This window comes from Corapipo altera, unplaced genomic scaffold (assembly GCF_003945725.1).
Source record: "Corapipo altera isolate COAL_440 unplaced genomic scaffold, ASM394572v1 2, whole genome shotgun sequence".
NCBI classification, from domain to species: domain Eukaryota; kingdom Metazoa; phylum Chordata; class Aves; order Passeriformes; family Pipridae; genus Corapipo; species Corapipo altera.
The window spans coordinates 11428833-11444653 of NW_020884890.1; the positions used below are offsets into that span (position 1 = coordinate 11428833).

The 15821-nt window shown below is 39.0% G+C and overlaps 1 protein-coding gene across 5 annotated transcripts in view; it reads left to right on the top strand.

Annotated features, from left to right (window-relative positions):
• Positions 1-4240, top strand: part of LOC113947877 (cytochrome b5 reductase 4) — a 35788-nt gene extending 31548 nt beyond the window's left edge. For all 5 annotated transcript variants that reach the window (XM_027644998.1, XM_027645000.1, XM_027645001.1 and 2 more), the window contains 3 exons: positions 1034-1120; positions 2525-2689; positions 3619-4240. In XM_027644998.1, the coding sequence (XP_027500799.1) occupies positions 1034-1120; positions 2525-2689; positions 3619-3673 (307 nt within the window). In that variant the 3' untranslated portion in view covers positions 3674-4240. The remainder of the gene's footprint in view (positions 1-1033; positions 1121-2524; positions 2690-3618) is intronic.
• Positions 4241-15821: the final 11581 nt, after the last annotated feature.

The window sequence follows — 15821 nt, forward strand, 5'->3', positions numbered from 1 at the left end:
TGTGTTGGTGCAGCCTCACCTTGAATATTGTGTGCAGTTTTGGGCACCTCAATATAAGAAAGATATTAAGCTCTTATAGAGCATCCAGTGGAGGGCAGTGAAGATGGGGAACGGCCTTGAGGGGAAGCTGTATGAGGAGCGGCTGAGGGCACTTGGTCTGTTCAGTCAGGAGAAGAGGAGACTGAGGGGAGACCTCATTGCAGTCTAGAACTTCCTTGTGAGCGGAAGAGGAAGGGCAGGCACTGATCTCTTCTCTGTGGTGACCAGTGACAGGACCCAAGGGAATGGCCTGAAGTTGTGTCAGGAAAGATTTACATTGGATATTAGGAAAAGGTTCTTCACCCACAAGGTGGTTGGGTACTGGGGAAGTGGTCACAGCACCAAGCCTGACAGCGTTAAAGAAGCATTTAGATGATACTGTGAGGCACATGGTGTGACTCTTGGGGATGGTCCTATGCAGGGCTAAGGGTTGGACCTGGTATAGAGCTACTACAGGACCTGTAGTTAGCTCTTGAAGTTATGCGTTAATTTTCTTCTCTGTGTTAACATTTCATCTTTATCAAATTAATATTGACATAACCTTCCTAATTCCAGTTTCACCTCTACAAGCTGCTGTGTGTAATATTAAGGAACTGTACAGAGTTCATATACCAGCTATTAATTGTAGTGCTCAAACAATGACAAACCACTAGATAAAACTTGACAGGTTTTATTGTAATTTCAGACAGGTCTTAGTAACTTTAAGAGACTTTATTTTTCTTAGGACAGGAATTCCTGAACTAGAGGGTGCAAATGCAGGCAGGGTTGTGGCATTTAGAAGAAAGGCCTCTAGTCCAACAGACTTTCAGTTACAGCAAGAAAGAAATTATATTGGGTTAGTGGCAAAAAGATTTGAGGATTGAAGAGTTGCAAAAAACCAAAGAAATAAAAAATGTAAGTAAAAGGTGTCTGTATGATACAATAAGTTCTGATTGTTTGACATGTTTCAAATACAGAAACAGTCTGCAGTTAAATTTTCTTTTTTTTTTTTAAGGACAGTGAAGCTGATCTTCTTCAACAAAACAGAAGATGACATACTTTGGAGAAACGAATTAGAGCAATTAGCTTTTAAAGATGAAAGGTATTTAAAAGTCTTATGGAGAACAACTTGTACCATCTTAGTCTGTAGGAGAACAAGTGTTGGGACTTAGACTAACTGTACAGCTTTGGCACAAGGACAGATTCTGATTCTGTAAGTTCTTAGCTAAGGATATAATGAGACTTAGGGAGTGGAAGGAACTGTATTGGTCACAGATGCATAGCAGAGGTTATGTCATTATGTTCTGTAGGTTTCCAGAGGAAGCCAGGGGATTTCATTGGACAGTGTTTAGTAGATGGTTATTGGATAGTTACATGTTAGATTAAGTGATTTTTTTAAGACTGAGAAGCTTTTTGGTGGTGAAGAAAATTTACCTTAGCCTTAACAATAGAAAACACAGATATGCAAAAGAGGCATAGAAGTGATAGAGGATAGTGTACCCCATTCTGAATTTAGAGAAGTCTTGAAAAGTCTTTTTGGTGTCACTCGTTGGGAAAATATTTATGTAGAAATTCAAAGTTTAAATAGGCTTGTTACTTTCATTTTTCCTTACTAATTGTTGCATTTTTCCCTCAGTTACATTTTAGCTGTGGATTAAAATGCATTAGTACCCATGTAATGTCAACTTAGTTTAGCAGGCCATAGTTTTGTCAGGAAACACAGGATTATCAGCTTACCTTTAATTTAATTAATCAGATTACCTTTTAATTTAATTCCTTGCTGTTATCACTAGATAAATTGTCACTGCTTAGATTTTATATGATAAAAGTATGTTTTGTTTGTGCTTACCTAATTGTTAGTTGAATTGTTTCTTGGTTGAAACCACTTGTTCCTTCACAACACTGAAGTGAAAAATCAATACTTCATAGCCTTGTGATGTCTGGCACTTTCAAAGCTCCATAGTCTAGACATTGTGCAAATTTACAGTAAAAACCCTTTCTCCCTTTCAGTAAGAGCCTCAGATATACAAGTGCTTGTTTTTTTACTGAATTGCTATTCTGTTATTGAGTTTTTGAAACCACTTATAATAGTTTCTCATTAATTAAATTGTGCTGGCATTTTCACAGTAAAATCTGTGCTTTAGTATCTTAATTGGTCCCAGCTGGTTTTGTCATTCTTGTTGTTTTGGGAGATTTTCGGTTGGTTGGTTGGTTTTCACCTTTTTTTTGAAAGGTGAAATATGCAGCTGGAATTTTTAACATTGAAAGATTTGGTTAAATAATTAAATATGCAATATTAGAGGTGGTTTGACTGACTTGATCGATAGGAACAACTTAAATATCTCTCAGATCTGATACTGCAGTGGGGAGCTGAGCAGAACAGGAAAGTAATCATAGTGTCATGTAATGACACCATGTAAAGTCATCAGCGTCTTGATCAATAGCATTTTGTGTAGCAGATTTCTAATCAGAGGCAATATTTATGAAATATTCTTCTGCTTACCAGGTTTGAGGTTCAATTCATTCTTTCACAACCAACAAAGGACTGGGTGGGTAAACAGGGGAAGATTTCTTCATCTCTTCTCTCTGAGTTTGTGAAAAGAAGCAGAAGAGACTCCAAAGTGCTTATCTGCATCTGTGGTCCAACACCTTTTACAGAACAAGGAGTACAGTGAGTATTTTGAATGATGAACTAGAAAGCAAAGAATTTTAAAAAATTTGATCACTTAGTTAGGTATCGTGTTTCTGATTTGGTAGACTTTCAAAAATGGCCTTACATTTTCTGCTTTGCAAGAAAACTTTAAAAATGTTTTAAGATGTAAACACAAAAAAAAGAATTTATAAAAAAAGGAATTTAAAAAAATCACCTGGTATCATACTTGAGGAATGTGTTTATATTTAGTGTGTAGCTAAGTAAGTATCAGAAATATGTAATTTTCATGAGTTCTAGTAAGTTGTCCAAAACTTTGTAAGAGCATCTCTTTCACAGTGACTGGTTTTCCCCAAGGTTTTAAATGCTGCTTTTAATTTGATGTTCATAGAAAAGTTGCAGTAATAGGAAATAAGCTTTCTGTGTTGGTGTTAGCTTGACAAATTAAGCTAGGGAAGTAAAGTTCAAAACAATTGTTCTATACAAACAGTTCTCTTGCTTATTTTTTTTAATTAATGCAGTTGTTTATGGCCATACCTAATACTTTTCTTATTCTATATGCATATTTAGAGATAAATATGTCTGCTAACTTTCTCTTGCCCACCTTCAAAATATTGAACGAATATGGTTGCATCACTTGCATTTCTGAAGTCCTAGTGAAGTTAAGGTGGATTTAGTGGAGGGTGGATTTGGCCAATAATAATGCTGCCTCTTGAGAAATCTGAGATAATTCAAATTATGTCTGTATTTATTTTTAGAAATTGTTTTCAGGATCCAAAAAGTTAATGTAGTATATCTCAGCTCCTGGGTATTGTTTCCTAAATATATTTGTGGGGGTAAATGTCGTGGTGCATGTTTGAATAAAAACAAGATGGTGCTGACTGATCTATGTCTGTGGTGGATTTTAGGCTCCAAATATTAATATTGCCAACTTGATTTGTGACTTTCAGATATCTGAAGAATCTTGGATACTCCCAAGAAGAGATACATGCTTTTACTGCATAAACCCATATGAGGATATCAATGTTTGTTTGTATAATTCAGTGTTATTTATTTACCTTCATGAATTTAAATAAGTGAGAAGCAATTTTGTAAGACTTGAAATTTCATTCTTGGTACCAAACTGTTTCTCGGAAGAATTATATCTTTGAAAAAAAATTTATACTGTGTTTTATCTTCTTTTTGTAAATATTTTTGCAATACTTAAGTCATCCAGGGTATTAATTTATTGTAGAGGCAAGCAAAAAATTATACTATACATTACATAAGATATTTCATGTTGTTGGTTTATGAGAATTCTTGAATTTATGAAAAGCACTGATTTAGGTTTTGTCTTGATGAAGCTTATTATTTCTTACTGTAAAATGTCTTAAGAGCAATACTGTCTGAAATTAAATATTGCACTGTAACTCAGGTAACTGGTCATTGAAAAATGTTCTTTTTCATCTGATGTCTCTATTTGACTTGCAAGTGATCCAGATACATTTTTGGCTTTGTAAACAAAGAATAAAAGTACCTTTGGTAAAATATAAAATTTACATCAAATAATAAAAAAATAATAATTTTACATTACTTTATGCATTTCTGTAATTTTTTTTGTATTTTCAGTTATAGTGTCATACAGAAGGGTTTCCACAAGCTTGGTACACCATCTGAGAACTCAAAACAGAGACACAGAGTCTTGGTCTCCCACGAAACTTCCCATGTAACCTCACTGGTATTGCTCAACCCTTGCCATCAGACATTCTGAGGGTAAAAACAGCTTATAGCCCACAGGTACCAGGGTCAGGACCATAGAAATATATAAAAATATTTGACAGGTTGCACTAGTATTACATGAGGTTATTTTATTTAAATCAGTGTGGGTTTTACTCCATTATTAAAAGTGTATTATTGTGAGAAAATAATCTGCTGTCTAATTGCAGTTTGGAGAAAAAAGCAGTAAAGCAGCTCTTCCCCTTCTAGATGTTGTCAGTAATATCTGTGGGCATTGTTTTGTATGACATCCAGTACTCTTTGTCTTCCTGTTGTGTTGAATGGGTATTTCTTCCTCCTAAGCAGCCAGACTTGTAGCTGTGGCATTAATACTTCAGCATTCTAGAAAAATGTTTTAGTGAAACCCTTTAAAAAGGTTAAATAGCTATCTGACAGTGACTGGCTATGCTAAACTGAACTGTCATCGCTTCAGTGCCCCATGTTTATTGGACTTGAATTTAGAAAAGGATCTGGTTGTCAGTCGTTCCCTATAGGTAACAAGTTCACAGAATCACAGAATCATTAAGGTTGGAAAAGACCTCCAAGATCTTCGAGTCCAACCTGTGACCAATGCCCACCTTGTCAGCCAACCCAGAGCACTGAGTGCCACGTCCAGTCGTTCCTTGGACACCTCCAGGGATAAGGACTCCACCACCTCCCTGGGCAGCCCCTTCCAATGCCTGACAACCCTTTCAGTGAAGAAATTTTCGCAATATCCAACCTGACAACTTGAAGCGGTTTTCCTCTCATCCTGTCCCTTGTTCTCTGGGACCAGAGCCTGAGCCCCACCTAGCTCCACCTTCCTGTCAGAGAGTTGCAGAGAGCGAGAAGGTTCCCCCTGAGCTTCCGTTTCTCCAAGCTGAGCCCTCCCAGCTCACTCAGCTGCTCCAGCCCCTTTCCCAGCTCTGTTCCCTTCTCTGGATGCTCTGCAGCCCCTCAATGTCTCTCTTGCAGTGAGGGCCCAGAACTATACACAGCATTTGAGGTGGTACCTCAGCAACCCAGCACTGAAATGGCATTAGAGACTCCCCAAATCCCAGTGCCCACAGAAGGGGCTGGGGAAGCACCACTGGGGTCTCTGGTGACTGGATTGTGATCAAGTTACCAGTTTTGTGACCAAGGGAAGATTAAAAAGCCATGGCAAGATGCTAATGGCTGCAGCTGAACTGGACTGTTTTTAAGGGGTTAAACCTGATTTACATGTCGTGGGGGTTTCGTGGGGTCTCAGTGACACAGAACACCAATGTTATTTCAGAAGAGATGGTGGTATTGTCATAATTTAGTCATCTAGAAAGATCTAAATGTTTTCAGTTATAATTTTGCAATGCTATATTTGTGGATATTTCTACTATAAAGTTCTGAACAGGTTTCTCTTCCTCAGAGCAGAAGCATCAGTGATATGCTGGACAAAGAAAACACTGATTGACTTTTATTATTTTTTCCTAAAAATATTCCTACTCAAAACCTGAGTGATACTGAGATGCTGATGATACTGATGAAGAGCAAAAGATGACTGACATGCAAAAGATACATCCTTGGAGGTCTCAATATGCAAATGTTTTACCTTTGAAAACTTTTGCATGACTGCTGCTCCTAGTTAGCTTCTGATTCAGTCATTGTCAGTCACTAACAAGCACTGAATTCAGAAGTGTTTCTGTTTGTAATAAAAGTGGAATACCTAAATCTGGCCTGGTTAAGGGAACAGGCTGGAGATTCCTGCACGATATCATCCATGAATCAACATGAAGTTGTCACTTGGACCAGTGTGCTGCAAGGACACAATTACACAGGGGGAGAGAAAAAGGCTGATGATCCTGAGATGTGACATGTTAAATAGTGAGTGACCATTTTTACTTTCTTTTGGGATGATCGTAGAATCATAGAATGGCTTAGGTTGGAAGGGATCTTGTGCTGGTTTAAAAGTAAACCAGTGGGAGAAAGGAACCCAATTCTAGAGAGATTATAAGTCAGTTACAATTTACTAAAAATAAATTACAATAGATGCAATGATTTTTTTTCCTAAGCAAAATTGGTATTTTGGAGAAGCCACGGAAACCACCACGTAGATGTATCTTTTATCATACTAACCTTTTTTTAGGAAAATTCCTGCGTTACAGACCTGTGCAACACTCACCTTGTCACGGTCACAAACTTAGTGCATTGGTAACCTCTTCAGTGGCTTATGCTGCGTGCAGCTGAAATAAAGTTTCATCTCCTCCCTCACAAGATATATTGTCAATATCTTGGAAATAAATCTGCCTGTTGCACCCTAATTTTGCTGTTTTGAAAACAACCAACCATAACCAAACGAAAACCTTAACCCTCCACACAGATGTGTGGAAGTTACACCCACAAAATCTGCACATTAAATTACAATCTCTCATTCTTCTCTTGCAGATAGATCTGTAAGGTGGTTCTTCCAGCTGCATGATGTGGAAAAAGGAGAATATTTTTGATTCTACCCACAGTCCTCATTGCTCTGACTTTGTCAAGGATGATATCTCTATGGGGATTCCTTCTAGACTGTTCAGGATGACCTCCTTTAGCATGGAATTCTATTTTTTCAATTGAGAAAATAAGTATCTTTTTGCAACAATTGAAATCCAGATCACATCCAAGACAGTAGTTCCAAGCAGCAATAATTTGATATCTGTAGTGAAGTGGAAGGACACTCTTTTCCAAGTTCCAATGTGGACTTTCTGCTGAGATGTTTGCTATACATCTGAAGCCCAGTTCACTGCCTAAATCTCCTATCTTGCTATTTAGATCTTTGATCACTGGTGATGTAACGCAACAATATCTGACTGGAACTGAAGTAGAGGTTTTTCCAAGTGTCTGGAAAAATCCTTTGCATTTTACATCCTTTGGCTATATCCTTTGGAGTCTTTCTGTGACAATAGTTACAAAGTGCTGTGAAAGCAGGTGTAGGTTTTAATTTTTTTTAACTGTCTTCAGGTTTTTCCTGTATATTTTAATTAAATATATATATATATTCACTCCTAAAGATTAATAATTTTATTATTTTCCTGATATTACTTTAAGTGGTCTTATTAAAATAACTATTTTTACACAATCATCAGCAAGAATAATCCTGCTTCATTTTATTCCTTTCTACAGATATTTAAATCTTCTTGTAGGAGGGGTTATGTCATTTTCTAGGCTAGTCTGGAGAAATTTAGATTGAAAAAAACTCCAAATTCTCTGTATCTCCACCCTTTCAACTTCTTGAGCAGATATAAATATTAAAATTGCCAATCACCGAAGGAAAAAACCCTCAATTCGTGTTTTTACAGAGCTGTCTTGGAGTGTGTGATCAGTGGCTTAACACTCTAGTCAGAATCCAAATTTACTTAGTCATGGGCCAGAGTAAATATTCCCTGGCTGTTTTGCCACACAGTCTCGTGCAATACAGATTCTCTTAGTAAACTACCTGCCTTTCATTTTTTGATTTTCCCGTTATTGGACAAATTTCATGTTTTGCCAGCAGAAGTTTCAGGGCAGGCCTGGGTGCTTAGTTCCTATGGAAACAGACTAATGTCTTCACACAAACTGGACATGTTCAGTTGCTGTGGCAACACAGGTAAGAAATTCTAGTAGGTGTAGAAAATATTGAGTCTGTGTGGACTGCTAAGTCTGAGCATCTGGCATCTGCCAGTAGCTTGTGCTGGATGCCCCAGAAGGGAGTGGAGAGGACTCTAGGATGCAGATGATGGCCTTAAACCTTTAAAATGGCAGAATCTTCCTCCCAGCTTGCATATCTTTCTGCATTTAACCATGAGAAATGCACTTGTATTGTGTGTTTTGTAGCTTCCCAGGGGATTTATAGATTCTGTTATTGATGATTAAGCTTGTAGAGGTCAAAGAGGAATGTCTGGTTTTTGTCACCAACTTGCAAATGTTTCTAATTGAAATGTACCGGCTGGCAATCCTATCTATATTTGCATCTGGAGATAGAAAACAGGGTCCTGTTGGAAATATTTTCTCCTATTTGAAATAAGGAATGCATTTCAAATGCAGTGAGAAGAGGCAAGGAGTGCTGTTGCAGTCTGGTCAAGAGTGGTGATTGCAGTCCGGTCGAGAGTGATGGTTGCAGTCTGGTTGAAAAATGTTTGCAGTCCAGTTGAGAGTGGTGGTTGCAGTCTGGTTGGGAGTAGTGGTCTGCAGTCTTCCTCTGGATCCCACGAGTGGTTAAAAAAGTCCCAAGACCCCAAGATTATATATCCTCCAGTTCAGGCAGGAACTACGACACTCCCTCAGGGCAGGGAGTTCCACAATGGGTGTGAGGACAGGAGCATCCTCTTATCTCGCAGGCCTCTAACACCCAGTTTATAGCCTGAGGAGTCAGGCCTGCTCTAGGCAGATGGTGTAAATGGTCTATTGATAACAGTTTCTTGGAAATGGCATGGAGGGCTACAGAATACACAGTTTTGGGTTACACCCATCCAGTGATGAACTGGTCCCAGCTGTTCTAACTAGGACACTTACAGAAGATACAAAGATAGGTACATATTCACATGGCAGAAAATGGGGTGCGGGAAGGAGACTTGAGATAGATAATGTGATAGAGGGATAGCTAACTGCATGCTGCTCAAATTGACTAAACTGTTAGTCATGCAAGAGAAACTTTTAGCAATGTATATTTAAAGACAGGTGTTTTAGTTAAAGCACAGTATGATAGGATCTTTCTCCTCACTGAGTCAAAAGTGGTGTCTGGCTCATTTCCAAAAAAGAGAAAGAAAGGTTGCTAAACCAATTGACCAGATTAGGATGGGGAGAAGGGAGTCATCTTGCTTCTCCTTTTAGTCTTCTTGGTCTCTGCTCTGAACTGTGTCCCTCTTGATCAAACAAAGGTCAGTGCGGAATACAAAGTCAAACTTTGAGAATCAGCTCCAAAAGAGATGAAGAGGAGACAAACCATTTTAGAGAAGGGTCATCTGTTTCAGTCAAAATTGTGAAAACTACACTCTGAATGGTGATCATTGCAAGAAAAGTGTTCCAGGGAGGTTCTGCTCTGATGCATGCTCCAAAATGGCAATACAGGAGATGTGAGTGACAGCTCTAAATGTAGGCTGTTTGGGTGATGAAAAGAAAAAAATTATGTCCAGGAAGGCAATAATCTAAAATGAAAAAAAGCCTTTATGTTTTGAATGATCCATTCAGATCTAAATGCTCCTAGACTACAGGGAGGGGAGAGAAAGGAGTGTGTATATACAGTGTAACTGTGTAAAATTTTTTGCGGAAGACTTCTAAAAATTAGGAACTTGAAGGTAGGTACCTAAATACAGGGGCATGAAAACTAAGTCTTAGAGGCAGAAAGAGCAGCTGAGTGCCTCGGTGCCCACCAGTGTGAGCATGTGTCGTTGTCATGTGTGTCTTAAGGAAGAGCCGTCTTCTACATTCACAGCAGGATGAACCACTGTTGAAAATTGCATCCAAAGCCTCTGATAGTTCAGACTTTGTGTTCCGAAATACCACAGTCACCGTGAGTTTTAAGTAAGGTAGTCTTCACCTGTTACCTCCCCTTAGCCATTCAATAAGACATGTGAATAAAAGCAGAGTAGATTCGTTGTGGCTGGCGTGTTTTAAGTCCAAAAAGTTTTTAAATAACCATCTCAAATCCATCTACTATCCCCTCAAGATTCTACATCATTCCTCCCAGGAAAAATATGTTTAACAACAGGATTTTGGTGCACTAGTCAAATGAACAATGTTCTTTTTTGGTACAGAGATTCCTGTGAAATTATTTTCCTGTAAAGAGTACTGAATAGTGAAATCTTAACAAATTTCTTGGGTAAGTCGTACTAATATGCAGAGATTCCTCAGCATATATTGAAACCAGTGAAACAATTTTAATAATTTAATATCTTCCCTGTTGTTTTTTCACAAACTGTAGAAAACTTGCCAGCAAAGCTTCAGAGTTTACATGCTGAATTATTCCCATGTCCTCTTCTTGAGAAACAACCAGGGACTTGACCAGCCCTCCCAAGCTTACATCCTGGAAACCACGAAGCTTGGTGTAGGCTCCTTTGTCTCTGTTCAGGTACTTAATGTGAGGGATACTGGTACTATAGGACTGGTGCTCTACTACCTTTGGACTTTGTGAATATAGTAAAGATGGAACCTGCAAAAATGTTTTTGCAAACTTTATACTGTTTACCTAATATTAAGTAACAAAATCTAGGGAATTTCAGTAGTAGGATTTCTCTGGCTGAGTCCTGTTGGGGTAGGCCAGAATTGCTGAAAGTGTTTTATGTGCTGTGCAGGAGAGGAGGCAGACTGGACTGTCTGGGCAGTGCACCATGGTATCAGTCCAGTTTTGGAATAAATTTGTTTACCTTTCTTCTCCTCTTTTTGTAGGACAGTAGCACTATGCAGAACTGCAGATGGTCATTGAACAAGGGCAAGGAAGGGAATTCTGTATCAATAACATACCAGTTTCTGCTTATATAGGATGTTTGGTGAATTGTTTTTCAGACTTGTTTATACATCTCTTTGTCCAGTGAGGCTAATCTCTAGTTTAGGTTGCCTCATCAGTGCTGTTGTCTCAAAATGTCTCTCTACGTTACTCCCTTCAATTTAAGGTCTCAAACCACCTCATATGCACAAACATAGCTTATATACTCCACAGCAATTATGACTTGTGTGTGTGTATCTGTCCCCTGTGCCTAACACTATGCTTACCATTCTCCGTGGCATCATGCTCCTCTCCTCCATGCTGCTCTCTTTCCTCTCCCCTTAAGCTCAGAAACTGATAAACAGAATCAAACAAAATCAAACAGAATCAAATTAAACTCAGATCAACCATCACAAATTTCAGCTGTAAGCCTCTTCTTTCTGTTTCAGACATAAAGCTGGTGTACCCTCCTTTTTTTTCCCTATTTCAGTTTGTCTAAGACAAGAAACAGCATCTCCCAGCAAACCACATCTTGTTAAGACTAAAAAAACCACAACCCTTTAGCACATGTTGAGGACATAAGAACATGGTGTCTTTCCTATGTAAGGGAGAGATTTGCCAATCTCTCTTGATAAGGGCTTGTAATGAAGGTGTAACTTATCTTGGTGAGCACTTAAATCTGTGTAGCATTCCCTGGCATTCTTTTAGTAAAATAAGAATAATTTAGTAATAAAATGTCTCAGTGTATCTGTAGCTACTAAAGAACTTCTCCCAGCCCAGCAAACAATTGCTTTGGAAAATAATTTCTTAAACATTCATAACTAATAAAGATCTGGCAACAAAGCTTGTAACTAGAGGCCAAACTTTTATATAGTCTCTTCCTGTTTATTATTACTATGACTACTTTGAAGTGACTGTAAAGAAAAATTGAGTGTGGCTCCTTTCCTTTTTTATCCTCTGCCAGAAATCAAGAAAACCCATGAATCCTGTGCATAACTGCTTATATTTTCAACTAGAAAGTCTAGTTTTGTATATTTTCAAGTTAGCAGAAAAGTTAACTAAATTTTTATACTGCAAGCTAAGGATGATTAAAAATAACTGCTTGAAATACGTTTTCATCAATTATTAACCTTTTGTTGACTACTAGTACTAAAGACACTGTTTTCAGCTTCCTCAGCCCATCAGTTGCTATTAAGAGAACTTACAGTGAACTCTACTTTGATATCCCAACATGTCCCCTGGCAAAATCATGCAGCAGATTTAATGCTTCTGGTTTTGTCTGTGCTGCATCACAGTGGTTGGTTTTGTAGTGTCACAGAACCATAGTTGTTATACCAAAAGCCATAAACTAAGACTGATGGATGGCTTAGATTTTGCTAAAACAGTTTAATCTATTAAAAAGCCAAACAATGTATTAGAACAAGGCAGTGAGGTATCCTGATCTGACACGCAAGCTGAATGCATCAGAGCCTTTTTTCTTTGAGGTGCCTGGCTTTGATTCTCTATATTCGTTTCTGTAGTCCAGCCCTGAAAACCAGCTTATGCCATGAACCTGAAAAATGCATGTAGTCTTTCTTCTCTGCATATAGCAGAGATCTCTTTGACAGCATAGGGTGTGGGCATCTTACCAGTTGCAGGGGTGCTTTTTTCCATTTACAGGCATGGCTATATAGAGGTTCAGTCATCAGTGAATATCTATGCTCCCCAAAACAGATGTAGATATAGCAGAATAAGCAGGAGTTCCCTTGGATTTGAGGAATTAAAAAATAATTACCTAAAGTGATTTGGTACCGTAATCCTGCAAAAACTGGATAGTTACCATAGTAATGAAACTGTTGCTGAGCATGGAAGAGAAAATAGCTGGACTGTTGGACCCTGCCACGGGTGGTTTGCTACAACACTTAGTTCAGATTCCACTCTCTGGGAATAAAGCCAACAGAATAATGTCATGCTTAATAAAACAGGACAATAACAAGACCAGAGTATGTCTCAGGTGGGTAAATTCCTACAGAAAGAGGTACAGAATACAGTTTTTGTCTGTATTCCACACAGTTTTATCGCTAATAGCATACAGTGCTTTTGGCAGTCGAGGCGGCTTCCTAAGTGAAAGCATGTTTACTTTTATTTCCCCTTTCAAACAGACTGGTATCATAGTGTTTGCAAATAAATTTTATGTACTCAAGAGAGTATGAGGCAAATTCAGAATTTATATCCTTTTAGGCTATGTACAGTGAAAACCAGAGACAGTGAAGTTTTACTCAGTAAATGATGATTATATAAATTTTTAAAATATTTACTCAATAAATAATGATTATATAAATTTTTTAGTGCAGTGGAATCTCTTTTTGGTAAAGCTCTTAATCTAATTCTAAGCACGGCAACAATGCTTGTGAATTGTGTATTGGGATCCTCACACAACCCTGAACACTTGAAAAATAACTGCCTGATCAAGACCCAGAGAAGTGGGGTTATCTGGGAGTATCTATTAATGTGTGCTGCTCAACAGGTGAGCAGGATAAATCCATCACTCAGGCACAGGGGTTACTTCCTTTCCATTATACATTGGAGATGATTGATCCTGCAACTGCAGAAAGACCCCTTGTTGTTTAGGCTCTATGCACATTGAGTTCAGTGAATGTCAAGTCTAGGAAGCAGGGCTCATCCCCACTCTGATGTGGTTTTCTAATCTTACTGGTCCTTTTTGAGCCCACAGCATCAGCAGGACGTTCCTCTTTCATTCTCAGCCCTGATCTTCTGCTCTTACCTCAGATTTAAGAGACTCAACTATATTGAGAACTTGGTTTAATAAAGATGCTTCAGTCTTCTTATATTTCTCTCATCAAATTGGCTACTTGTTCCTCACAAAATAGAAAACTGCTGGCCATCCCTTACCCAGCAATTGCTGAGGAACTTTGCCAGGATGCCAAGAATGTAAAAGCATGCAGGGTACAACTGGCTTAGCCTACTTCTACGTCCACTAATCATCTATCCCTTTGGAACTAAAAGATTCTCCTAGTCATAAGGTTTAGTGAGTGAACTCTTCTTTCCAACACAGATCTGCGTGTTGCAAAGTGCTGAAAACAGTTTTAGCAACGGTGGCACCAGCAACTAGAATGTGTACTCCTAGGCACTGAAAAAAACCCCACTGCTGGCTGACGCTGTGATAGTGTCTATCCTAATACTTGTGAAACTGCTTAGTTTGAAAAATGCTTATCCTTTGGGATAAGAAACCTATTAGCCACTACTGAGCAGGGCAGCATCCATAAATGCGGGAGATTTTCAGTCCCTTCTTCTTGTACAGGAACAGGATTAATATGCCCTACTTCTCATAGCAGTCCTGGCCACTGAGCTGTGGGGCAACAGTGACCTTAAAATAGTCCAAGTGTGGCTTCTGCCCTAAGACTGTGCTGGCTTAGATGTGGAGAACCATATTCAGGTGAGGCACCTTGGCAATGACACCTTGGCAGACATGGTATTCCATCATTTAGTGCCTTTTTGAGAGGGGTTGGCTTTATGTGCACTTGTGGGATTATCAGCTACCTCATTTCCTGCTGAGCATGGTGATTTTGGTCAATTATTTTTTGGAGAAACATAATTGTCTGTATAGATGTCTGTGCTGGGAGTGAATGTACTGCCTAGCCTGGGTGGTACTTAAAACTGGAATGAAACAACAATGAGAGGTGCAATGCTTTATTTGAAGTTGACTTGGGCTCTTCAGTATCTGTCACTTACAAAAATGTGGACTTGAAAATAGGGCCCACTGTCTTATTACTAGCTTGAGATAATTTCATATGTTGGTGGAGGTGAAGGGCAGCAAACACTTTATTCCTTCTCTCTTCCTCACCTCAACATTTGCTGAAGAGAAGAAATGGCAGCATAATAGAGAAACACAGGTGTTAAGGAGGACATGAACTTGACACAACCCGAAATTTCAGAGTGCCTCAGAGCATAGCTTGAAAAATGCCAAGCTAAATAACCAGAGAAAACAATCGTGCTTGTAAATGTTTTGACTGGCGGGTGTTATTTTACTGACACGTTCACAAGAGTATTTAGAGATGGGAATGTAATGTCTTAAGAAGGGTTTGGAAAAGAAAATGAAACCAGCATGAAATTCTGTAATGTGCCTGCAGAAATCCAGGGTTGATCCCAAGGTGCAAAGGGTTACCTTCTTTTTTCCTTTCGTTTCAATGAGCCCAAGGTCAGGCCCTGAATGCATATTGTCCCAGAAGGCTGGAAGCAGGTCACTGCATGTACAAGGAGGAAGGTTCTTCCTCCATCTCAGACTTTGAGAGGTAGGACTGGTACCTTCTACAGCCAGTATGAGGCTCTGGAACTAGAAGGTCAGACAACTGATTAGGTGGCTGAAGGTCCTTCTGGGGTAGTGGGGCCTCCTAAAACAACACCACCTGTACCCCACATCAAGACCTCCTCTGTCAATAGGAAGAGAATGGTAGTTATAATAGGAGACTCCCTTCTAAGGGGAATGGAGGGCCCAATATGCAGAACAGACCCAATTCACAGGGAAGTCTGCTGTCTCCCAAGTGCTTGGGTAAGGGACATTACTGAAAAACTCTTCAGTCTAGTAAGGCCCTTTGATTAGTATCCACTATTGGTTATTCAAACTGGCACTAACAAAATAACAAAGAGAAGTCTGAGGGCAATCAAAAGAGTCTTCAGGGCCTGGAAATAATTGGTGGAGGGATCAGGAGCACAGGTAGTAATCTCCTTGATCCTTCCAGTAACAAGGAATAATATTGATAAGAATAGGCAGATCCATCAGGTCAATGATTGGCTCTGGGGTTGGTGTAATAGGAAAAATTTGGGGGTTTTTGACCATGGGATGATCTACTCAACACCTGGTCTGCTGACACCTGACAGGATGCATCTACTTCAGAGGGAGAAAAGAGTTCTAGCACAGGAGCTAGTGTGGCTTTGACAGAGCTTTAAACTAACTTGGAAGGTGGAAAGGGGCAAAACCAGGCTTGCAAGCAATGAGTGATGGGA